General features: G+C 34.4%; 1 protein-coding gene across 1 annotated transcript in view; it reads left to right on the top strand.

The window, feature by feature from the left end:
* The window catches only part of LOC113044293 (neuroligin-4, X-linked-like), a 101,256-nt gene extending 89,083 nt beyond the window's left edge, over positions 1-12,173 (top strand). Inside the window, exon 6 of the mRNA XM_026204130.1 lies at positions 10,433-12,173. Within this exon, the coding sequence (XP_026059915.1) occupies positions 10,433-11,324 (892 nt within the window). The 3' untranslated portion in view covers positions 11,325-12,173. The remainder of the gene's footprint in view (positions 1-10,432) is intronic.
* Positions 12,174-12,439: the final 266 nt, after the last annotated feature.

Below are 12,439 nucleotides of genomic sequence, written 5' to 3'. Positions count from 1 at the left end.
GAGAGTCAAGAGTGTTCAACAGCAGTAGTTCTTAATCCTAGTTCCTGTGACCCTTTGCTTTGCACATTTTGTATGTTTCTCTTATTACTTCATATGTCTATTCCATTCAACCGTAAGTGCCCTGCAAAGTGGACATCACAGGATATTCTGCCATGATTCAAGTTTGAAAGGAGTGTAAATGTTCCATTAAAGGGGCATTCAAATCTGCAAGATGTGACAGCTAGGCAAATATCATGATTACGGTTAAATACATTTTCACACTTCTGTAGTAAGTTTCGTCCATGACGATGCAGGCGATGGTGTAGCACAAATCTGTGTTCTTAAGTGAAGTAAACTTCAGCTGGTTTCCTGTGTGCAGGAAATAGAGAGTGTTATTTAATTATCTTGAGGTTATTTCCAGATAATCCTAAAGAGATCGTTCACCCTAAAATGAGAATTTCCCCATGATTTATTCATCCTCAAGCCATTCTAGATGTATATGACTTTCTTCTTTCAAAGTTATATTAAAACATGTCCTGGAACTCCCATGCTTTATAATTGCATTGACTGGCTGTTTATGTTCAAAAGTCAAGTAAAATGCATCCATCCATTATAAAAGGTGCTCCACACTACTTTGGAGGGTTAAAACAATCTAAACCGTAATCTCTAGCTTCCCCTTAACTATTGTATGCAGGTTCACAAAGGAGTGGTGTTCCATCAGAAGACGTAGGACATAGACGTAGCATAAGCTTCCTTGAGATTATGCTAGTCTTGCTAGGACTCAATTTGGTTTACAGCAAAGGAAAACTAGGCTCCTCTTATATTACATCGAAATCCTCAGACATTTTTCTATAAAAAAATATTGTCTTAAACTTCTAATCCATGGCCAGTGTTTTGTTTTGCTCTCTTCTCTGTGCTTCTTGACTTGAGAATCAGAGTGTGATTCAAACATGGAACACTTTAATAAACAACTCAGGAACCAAAAGACAGTGATAACACACCTAATCATAATGGAGATCAGACCAATAGTAAGGCCCCATCCACACAGATATGCGTTTGGCTGTATACACATACATTTATTACATCATAGAGGCATTTCATCCACACTGATCTGGCATTTTGGGAGAGCAAAACCGATATTTTTTTAAAGCTGGTGCCAGAGTGGATAAATCTGAAAATGCCATTCTTTAGCTAAATTCAGGGAATTTGTATATTTTCTGAAACAATTACGTCATCAGCCAACGTCTTGCCCCTAGTCAGACACTGCTACTTCATGTAACAGCAACAAAAACATGGACGTTTGCCTTTTTATTAACTAACATTAACACAATGTATTGTATCATGTTCGTTTGTATTCCGCGCGCAAGGTTTATGCGCATAGTCCAAGTCTTCTTCTCCAATTTTTGTGATTACGATACTGGTCTGGCATGTATAGTAAATTGTTTTGTGTTGGTTTCATATGGATGCATATATTTCTTGAGACGTGGGGAAAAAAATAATCAGATAAGGAAAGCTCTGGCTTCATGTGACAATGAAACTGAAACAGATCGAAAAACACACAGAACATTACAGAACTGCCATCTCATCCCTGTATGTTGTGTTGCATAAAAAAAAAAAAAAAAAAAAAAAAAAAAAAAAAAATTCACCAAAGAAATAAACAAATTAAGCAGCACTAAGAACAGCTTTCTCCTGAAGAGGATGCAAAAAGCCTGTGCTTGTGTAAGTCAATGGCTGGGTTGGAGAAACGCTGCTGCTAAGGGGTGTTTGAGGACAGGGATATATTGGGATCCCTGAAATTTAAACTAACCACTTACCCAGTGATTGGGTAATACAGAGAAAAAAAAAAAAAAAGATCAGACAGACTAAAAATGAAAGAATAAGAAAAAATAAAACTGCATGTTTTATAGTGAAGGTCTATCACTCTCCGAAGGCATAATACTTCAACTGTGTGTTTTAGAGGAATAATAAGATTAGTACTCCACTTTAGTAATATCACCTTGTCATACTACGAATTGAATGAGGTGATGCAAATGACTCTTTATGTGACACTTCCTGCTTGAATGCTTGCACAATTTAGTTGTTTATTGTTAGTGCGTGACACACCAGTTAGCTTTACAAGCCCTGAAATATTGTCAGATGTGTGCATAACAATACAAATGATGATAATGGCTCTACAGAGATATTAGTTCCAGAAAACACAAGTGAAGAAATGACTATTCCCAGTTATATTCTGCATACACCATTAAGTGGATCTTTAAGTAAATGCATTTCTGCATCATGGAATCACACCGTTTGCCAAATTCTGTCTGGAAGAGTCAAATCCGGTAATGAAAATGAAAATCAATATAGATTTCAGCCATTACAGAAATATACTCACTGACTGAAATGAAGCATAGCATTCCCTGATGCTGTCTAAGGATACAGTGGATTTAACCATGGAAAATGCTTTTGTAATTCAAAAGAATGTATCATTGCCTACAGTGTGAACAATCTGAATTTAAACCTGTGATGACTGTATACTTCAGGCAATAATTAAATAATATGAGTGCTGTTTGACTGAATATCAGCGTGGCTGTGATTTGGCATTTATGCACAAGGCTATGCAGTTTGTAAAATGATTGGTGTTACTGAGCAACGCATAGACTGGCAGCTTGTCTGGAGTGTTGCAAACACAGACAAATGGAGTAATACAAACAGTGAAGATTCACAGTAGTGCAATACACTCTTCAGAACTGTTGGTGGACCGCATGTCCAACAGTTGTATAGCCCTGACCTGTTTCAACATTGTTAGTAGCCTGAATGAAAGAAAATGATACATACAATTACATAAATACATAGTGTACGTCATGTTCCAAACTCTTAAATTGTTAAATGAAAGTAACCCAATTTGAGATGTTTTGAAACCCATTTTGAGTTTAATAAAATGTAGCGAAATAGGTTGACTTATTCTAGTTAATTTTTAAAGGAATAATGTGTTATTTTTACTTCATACTTCACACTTAATATTTAAGTTAATATTTCTAGATTTATTTAAATTAAAATCTTGAAATCCTGTACACAACCATTGTATGCATCTTTATTTATTTATTTATTTTATTATTTTTATTATTATTATTATTTATTTATTTATTTATTTATTTATTTTTTGGATGAATGCAATTGTTATTTTTGTTCAAGCATACCCTTAAACTCATTTAACAAACATAAAAATAATAATAATAATAATAATAATAATAATAATAATAATAATAATAATAATAATAAAAAAACAATTTTCCGTTGAAATCGTGCTGGCTCTCGTGCTGGTGTGTTGCTGATATCTAAGCTGTTGGAATGATGTTTGGAGGAGGAAATGTTTATCTCAAGCTGAAAGATATAGGTATAAAATATTTTAACATCCAAACCAATAAAATCCAGTATTATTACAAAATAAAAATTTTATAATCTGTTTATACAGGACAACAGGCATTTCTTTCCTGTTTTTCTCTCTATGTGAAATGGCCAATGCTGACAGATATTTCTGTCCTGTATGTAATGTAATATATATTTAATGTATGTTATATATATATATATATATATATATATATATATATATATATATATATTTATAGTATAGTATTTATCAGTAAATACTAAAATATTTCCCATTTTCCACTCTCTGTTTACTCCTTGATCACTGGTGCTAGAAACCCCGTCCTGAGCAATAAAGAGTGATTAAAAAACAGGTACTCCACTTTTCTGCTCCGCTTCCATATTTTGCACAGCTCACCAAATGATCTGGAAAACAGACAACTGATACAAACAGTGAAACTTACTACTGTCTTTAAACTAAATATCAGCTCTCTTGGTATCCATTCAAAGGAACTAGCAAGTTAAGGCCACTCTGTGTCAAATGTATTGATTTAGGCAAATTGCAATATTTAAGTGATATTTGTTTATTTATTTTAATAGAATATGTCAGTGTTTATTATAAAAATTGGGCACACCATTCCATCAATTCCTGATGGCAAAAATCAAGCCCTAATATACATTTGTTTTTCTTGTTTGTTAAGCCATTTGACTCACATATACATATATACATCATAATAACGATTTACATTTCATGTTGTCTTTAAAATGCAAAGTTATTATTATTATTATTATTTTCTGATAATTTTCTGTGCATAGTTTCAGCTTCCTAGTATTTATCTAACTGTGATTATATAAATGATAAAAGAAAAAATGGATGTAATGGGACATATGCTGTACACTGTGCCACTTTAGTGAAGTGCTGCTCTTATGCGAAACACAGAAATTAAGGAGCTGTAGATTGGCTCAGTGGGTAAATAGCTTGGGTAAATAGCTAGTGAGTATTGCTTGCTTTTCTAAGGTCTGAATTATCTGAAATAGTCATTAAGTTACTGAAATCTGATCTAAACTTCCTCTTGCTCTTCCTTTTCCTCTTCCTCTTCCTCTTTTTTCTTCTTCTTCTTCTTCTTCTTCTTCTTCTTCTTCTTCTTCTTCTTTTTCTTCTTCTGATACCAAATTAACATGGTTACATGGTAATCATAATAGAATCATGCTAGTAACATGCTAATCATGCTAGAATCATGCTAGCAACATGCTAGTAACTGGCTAATCATGCTAGAAACATTCTAGCAATTTGTTAATCATGCTAGAAACATGCCAACAAAATGCTAGTAAATTAATCATGATACAAAATGCAAGTAATTTGCTAATTATGTTAACAAAATGTTAACACAATGGTAGTGACATGTGAATCATGCCAGAATCATGATAGTAACATGCTAATCATGTTAGAAACGTTAATAACTTGTCAATCGTTAACAAAATCTCAACACCATGCTTGTAACATGCTAATCATGTTAGCAACATGTTAATAACTTGCTAATTAAGCTAGTAACATGTTGACCATGTTTGAAACATGCTAGTAACATGTTAATCATGCTAAAAAATGTGTTTTACATTATTAATCTTTTTTTTCTGACACCTGCGTGTCATTATCTTTCGAGAAAATTATCCCCATTAAAGAGAGCCCAGAGTTACCATAATCCGTCATGAGATCCAACGATATTGTTCATAATGCTATAACATATAAAACCCAATGGGCGCGCTTCAGGCACGGCGGGACAAATTATTAAACCCATGAATTGAAGAAATCTCTATTGAACACTTGGCAAGCAGAATGATGTACCTAGAATGTATGTATATATATATATATATATATATATATATATATATATATATATATATATATATATATATATATATATATATATATATAATTAGGTATCATTTTAAAGCTTAAAAATTAAAATTTCACATGCATCAAACCATTTTGATAAACTCCTAACCAGTGCTGTTTAGTTCCTCTAAACCGTAGTGTACAGCCGGCAGGCGCCCTCTAGCAAAGAAAAACATATTAAGCATATTTCTCAAAATATCTACCTTAATCAACACAAAATAGGTGTCGTTTAAAAGCTTGGAGTCTGACCTTGTGGTTTGAGTAATTCCTGAGTAGTGCTGAGTTATTTGCTGATAAATAGAAGAAATATGTTTTCATAATTTATGAAAAATGTTTTTGTGCCATGTACTGTAATATGTCAGAAACACCATACAGCTCAGATAGTTATTTGTCATATGTCATTTGAAAGGTCTCATCAAGTAGAATAAAATAATTATATTTTCTAAGGCTTTCACTAAACTTGACTATACCTACTTTATTACTCTTTATGAGCCATTATTTTTCTTTATGAGCCATTATTTTTGTGTATGGCACTCTGAAAATAACAGTTTTTAAAATTCTTTCAAGGAGTGAAGAGCTTAACAAAAAAGACTCTTTTGATACAAAATACTAACTTTTGGATACTTTATGCTATCACCACAAAATGCAATTGTATCAGATATAGCTAACATGCTGGGGAATAATTTTCCTCCTACCTTATTTCTTTCCTGAGATATTGCATGTCAAATAAGACAGATATGAAATAGACAAATATTTCTTACATTTTTACCAGACATATCTCAGCAGGAGAATGTCCAAATGAATTTAATGTATTATTATTATTATTATTTTAATTTTTTTCACTGAAAGTACAGAAAGCTTTCTATTGAAAGATACTGACCTTTTGACTCTCCTTGATACAGTCTTTAGTCATTATTTTTAAGTATGTGAAAAAACAAAAAAAAAAAAAACTTAAATTTAGTGAGGCAAAAATGGCCTCAGGATTTAAGCGGTTAAGACTGTTAATTCACTGAAAATATAATTAAAACTATTTAACTTTCAAACTACTTCAAACTGAAAACTTTCAGATTGCAAGCTATTAAAACATTTTTAAACTTTCTAGCTACTAGCTACTTCTCTATAAACTTTTTAATCTAGCTAGTATTGTTATTGCTTACAGTACATACATATTTTAGCATAACCAGAGGTTAAAGCAAACAAGTAAAATAGCATAAATGCTCTCTCATGTTTGTTTGTTGCTAGATTAGATTGTTGATTCCCTACCATATATGATTGCACTGTGGTGGTGCTCTTTGAGAAGATCATTTGTGGAAAAGAAAAGTATATTATGTTTTCCATAATAATTTACCTTGCAAGCCATAATAAATAATATAGTCAAACCATGAATAAATGCAACATTTGCCATCAGCTGCCGTCCATTACATTTCATTCCATCAGTAACAAATTTCAAATGTCACGACATCATTGCCATAGTTTTACTAGTGCCATTTGTGTCATTGTTTATTCACACTCACATAATTCCATGCCCATATGACTTTCTTTCTTCCATAAAACACAAAATTATGACTAACTACTTTATTTGCGCAATTACAATAAACAGAAACTAGCGCTTTCAAACTTTAAAAAAGAGACAGAAACGCATCAAAAAGTAATCAATATGACAGCCCAAGTCATTATTCACTTTCTAATAAAATCACATAAATATCACCTTTTGTGTTCTATGAATACAAAGAGAGTCATGCAGTTTTGAAATGACATGAAGGATATGATGACAGGATTTGTTTTCAGTAAACTATTCCTTTAGGCCTCTACATACTGACAGACAAACCTTTATTTATTTTTGTCTTCCCCTGTTGGACACATGTTTCCTCCATTAAAATTGCCAAACTAACTAATTAATCTCATCCACTTATTTTTCAACCATGCACATTTGAAAGCATAAATTAATTATCTTATTTAGTAATGCTTATTTAATATTGTTTATTCATGTATTGTTTTGCTCTTAGTATGGTGAAAAGGGCTCTTGTTCAATTTCAGTGATGCACATTTCTTAGAATTGAATGATAAAACAGCACACCATATCACAACAACCCATATGGCCATATCATGGAATGTTTAGGGGCCCTATTTTAACGATCTAAAGGCAAAGTGTAAAGTGCACGGCGCAGGTGCACTCAGGGTGTGTCCAAATCCACTTTTGCCATTTTAACGACGGAAAAACGGTGCTTGCGACGGGCGCATTTTTGGAATGGGTTGACCTTATTCTCTTAATGAGTAATTGGTGTAACATTCAATACACCACTCAGAGTGTCATCTCTCATTTCCTTTAAGAGAAAAATGCGCTCGCACCAGGGCGGATCGTTATTTACAAGACGGAATTTGTTGGCGGAAAAGCTGAACGCTTCTCAAGCAAAGAAACAGATCTTGTCGTGCGCGAAGTTAAAGCGCGCAAGCAGATCATCTACGGGACAAGCATGAATCCACCAAAGCTCCACATGATGAGTCAGTTAATATATAGTATATGTGTGTGTACTGGCATGATTGTTCAATTAATTAGCCAATTTCATTCATCATTATAAGTAGTAATAGGCTGGATTGCAGATAGGTAGCCTAATTTTAATACATGCAATGACTATCCACCATTACAGTTTTATATTTATGTAGCCTACACAATAGCATTATTTTATACTGTAATCCTTTTGTTTTTAATATTTAGCATGTTATTAATTATAAATATTTGACCAGGTTTGAGTTGGTCTATGGCGCTGTCTATTTTCAGCTCCTTAAAATAGCAATGCACCAGCAATGCACCTGAACACACCTCTTTTTTTAGACCAACAGTCATTGGGCGCAAAATAATTTGTTAATTAAACGACGTGACGCTGGATGGGAAAAAAGGCAGCATTGCACCGGTTGTATGATAGGGCCCCAGGAGTCCAATTCTATATGGGATATATTTTATTTTATGCTGTTATGAAATGTGATAATAATCTAAAATTAGGCCAAGAAGAACAACAGAATACTGAACCTGTCATCCTTGAAAGTTTCACACAATGACATACCATTCAAAAGCCATAATAACTTGAATAAATATAGCAGCTGAACAAAGCTTGGGAATAGTTTGGACGATTGACTGAAATCATTATACCATTTTGAAACTAGAAATCAGCCATCTTGTAATACAAAAATACAAGCTAATTTACATTAGCTTTCTATTTTCAGAATATGTAGTGGTAAGCATGATTCTAAGATGCTATAGGAACAACGACATAGTTGCTATCTATATCGTAAATCCCTACATATGTAATTGTGTTGCTCAGAAAACTAAATTCCCATTTAACCTGATTGACATTGATATTTACTCACTAGAGACTGTTCATATTTACATAACAACATTTAAATCTATAACAGCAATCCATCCATGACACAAAACCATTTATTAATATTGAAAGTGATAATGTAAATTAATAAAGAGTCAGTGGCTTTGCAACATATTGAATTTCAATCTATTTTCTGTTAATTTACATTTAAACATTATGATTTAGTAATGGCCCCCGGTAGAGTCACCCTATTAAACCCATATTCTTTAGATCTGCTCTGTCAGACATGCATTCAAGCTCACTGTCTGGCGGGGTCGGATTAACCATATGGACACTGGTTATGTGTTCAGGGGCACCATGTCCAGAGTGGGTATATCTACATCCATGGGGACATAAATGGCTGCAAAAATGCATCCAAATATGCATGCATTGTCTTTTTTTATTTGGGGGGGGGGGGGTGATTTTAGGGTTCCATTACTTTCAAAATACCAATATAACACATGATTATGCTACTCATTTCAGGTCTCACTTTAATTTAGGGACCAATTCTCACTATTAATTAAATAATAACTAAGACTTCTGCCTCAGTAAACTCCTAATTTGCTGCTTATTAGTAGTTAGAAAGGTAGTTGTTAATAAGTTTAGGTATTGGGGATAATTAAGGATGCAGGAGATTGTCATGCAGAATATGTGGTTTATAAACACTATTAAACAACCAATATGCTATAAAAGGCATGTTAATAAGCACAAATTAATATTGAGAATTGGTCTCTGTATTAAAGTGTTAACATTATGAATAGTTGGGTATTTGTTTATGAATGGGTAGGATTAAGGGATCTAAAATATGGTCATGCAGAATAAGGCATTAATATTTTTTTATAAGTTAATATACTTATAAAATAAGTAAATATTTTATAAGTTTTTTATAAGACAATAAAACGGTACATTTGTCCTCACAAGCCTTCAAGGTTTAAGTTCATGCATTCCAAACTGTGTTTCTCAATATCTCTAAACCACTATAACGCCTACTTATTTTTCCTCCCTGTCATGCCAAATCATTGTCAAAATATTTGTGCTCTGCAATTCTATGTAAAAAGCCTGATGACAAAAAGATGACTAGTGAGGCCAATTTTTAAACAAACAAATTTGAGCAAAATCTGTGGAGAAGTGAAGCTATTGCTTTAGAAACAAACCTTGACAACGCTAATGCACTCAGAGAGAAATGCCGGCCCGGTTTTTACCACCTCGTCTCCATATTTAGAAACCTTTTATGCCCGGCTAGGTTGTCTGCTGCTCCCAGACTGAATAATGTGTAGAAGTGGTAAATTGGCTTTCCGGTTAAAACCTTTATCACATGGTATGTTCATTTTTTATTTTTTTTTATTTTTTTGGTGGCTATGAATGCTATACCAGTAATGACTGTTCAAATACAGCACAGTTCTGTATTTTTTAGTTCAAGTGTGTCAGTTATGAAATTGTACTGAGCAGATTTTTTGTGTGTGTGTGTGTGTGATTTTTTTTGTGTGTGTGTGTGTGCAATGAAATGCAAAAAGACTGATGAAGAGGCATCATAACCCAGAACACTCTTGAGGTCACGAATCTTCGCAAACAATCACATGTAGTAGGCATCTCTATGTTATAATACCCTTAGGTTCAACAACCTAAGGTTAAGATATTATTATAGCGTATTTGTGTTCTTAAACACATACAGTGCACAGAGGTTAAAGCTATTGCTGTATGTGGGTTTGTGAGCATCTGTGTAGACTTGGTCTTTAATACTGCAGTTTTAAATCACACACTGCATTGCATTTCTAAAGCTATTTGCTTCTGAACTGGAACTGGAACAAATGCTGATTATTTCTTTTTTTTTATTTTATTCTCATTTTAGGGATCCGAATCAGCCAGTTCCACAAGACACCAAATTCATCCACACAAAGCCTAACCGCTTCGAGGAAGTGGCTTGGTCTAAATACAACCCCAAAGACCAGCTCTACTTACACATTGGATTGAAGCCAAGGGTGAGAGATCACTATCGTGCAACTAAGGTTGCCTTCTGGTTAGAACTGGTACCTCATCTTCATAACATCAATGAACTCTTTCAATACGTCTCGACCACGACTAAGATACCTCCTCAGGATACCACGCCATTCCCGTACACCAAGAGACTAAGTAAAACATGGCCGTCCACCACACGCCATCCTGGTGTTCCTCCCGCCAACACCAAACAAACTACAGACCAGCGTAAAGGCAACGATCTGGGCGATGACTCTGCGGTGGTTATTGAGACAAAGCGAGACTACTCCACTGAGCTCAGTGTGACCATTGCGGTGGGTGCTTCTCTCCTGTTCCTCAACATCCTGGCCTTTGCAGCACTCTACTACAAGAAGGATAAGCGGCGACATGAATCCAACCGACGTGGGCCCAGCCCGCAGCGGAACTCTGCGGCAGCTACCGTAGCGGCGGCTAACGCTAATGACATAGCACATTTGCAGAGTGAGGAGATGATGTCGTTCCAGATGAAACAGCAGCAGATGGAACACGAGCACCATCATGAGTGCGATTCTCTGCCAGCCCGCGATACACTTCGTCTTACCTGCCCAGCTGATTACACACTTACTCTGCGACGTTCGCCTGATGACATCCCACTCATGACACCAAGTACCATATCAATGATTCCTAACTCTCTGCCTGGAATGCAGCCCCTGCACAATTTTAACACGTTCGGAGGTAGTCAGAACAGTACCAACCTGCCCCATGGGCACTCCACCACCAGGGTATAACTTTGTGCTATGCACTGAAAGATCAGAACTATAGGACATGGTCTGCTAAGGCATCGGGGGTTGAGTACATTTGTTTGTCATGGTGTCAAACTGTGCTGACTTTGTTCCACTCTGAGACTTACCTTGGTGGATGAGATGTTATTTTCCTATGAAGCCTTCTTGCAGAATATATCAAAGTCAAATATGACCTACTTGCGAAAAAAATGAATGTTACTAAAGTAATACTTTATTTGGAGTCAAGCTTGTTTAGGGCAAGGGACTTTACACCAAAAGATGAGAACTCTTTCTGAAGGACTATTTTGCTTGCGTAGACGACATATACTACATAAACGACAGAGAGCTTGAAGGATCTGACGAAGCTTTGTATGTGCCATACCATATGTCATATACCAAGAGCAACAATGAGAGCAATGTTATTATAATATATTTCAGACGAACACATTCATATTATTTTCCGAGTGTTGTCACATACCGAACCTGTGGACTGAACTGAAAAATCCCAGCCTGAAATGTAATTATAACAAAACTTTGTAAAGGTGACAAAATGTAAATACTTGTGAGTCAAATACAAATATTAAAATAATTACAAAAGCTTTTACTGTTGTTTAGTTCAAAATATGACTATTATGAGCTTACGCTTTTGTTAAGGTGCGGTGTAAATATATCAATCATTATCTTTTCTTTTTCTTTTTGAAATTGTCTGTGCTAAACAGCCTTTACACCTGAAAAAATAAATAAAGGACAAGACAGTATTCTTATTCCAAAGTCTCTAAATATCCATTTCAGTCATCTGAGTGTTCCTTTGTCCCAATGTTTGATGAATATTGCATGTTTGATTGCTGCTTTACATTTGATAACCCCATACCTTGACCTCATACAGATATTAAAAATAAAATGTTGCTTCTTATTAAATTACAGTGCTGGGTGAAGTTGCCTATTCAAGCTGTTCAGAGAGTAGTTGTAAAGGTTTTTTTTTTTTTTTTTTTATTTGTTGATTTGATGGAGGGAAGGTGGAATTGATGTAAATCAGGGCAACTTCTACCTACAACCAATTTGTTTTACCTGCATTAATCTCTCTATTTTTTACTACTTGTTTTTTTTTTTTTTTTTTGTAT

This window comes from Carassius auratus, chromosome 26 (assembly GCF_003368295.1).
Source record: "Carassius auratus strain Wakin chromosome 26, ASM336829v1, whole genome shotgun sequence".
Classification (NCBI taxonomy): Eukaryota; Metazoa; Chordata; class Actinopteri; order Cypriniformes; family Cyprinidae; genus Carassius; species Carassius auratus.
Note: the sequence above shows the minus strand (reverse complement) of the source record. Positions and strands in the feature narration are given on the sequence as shown.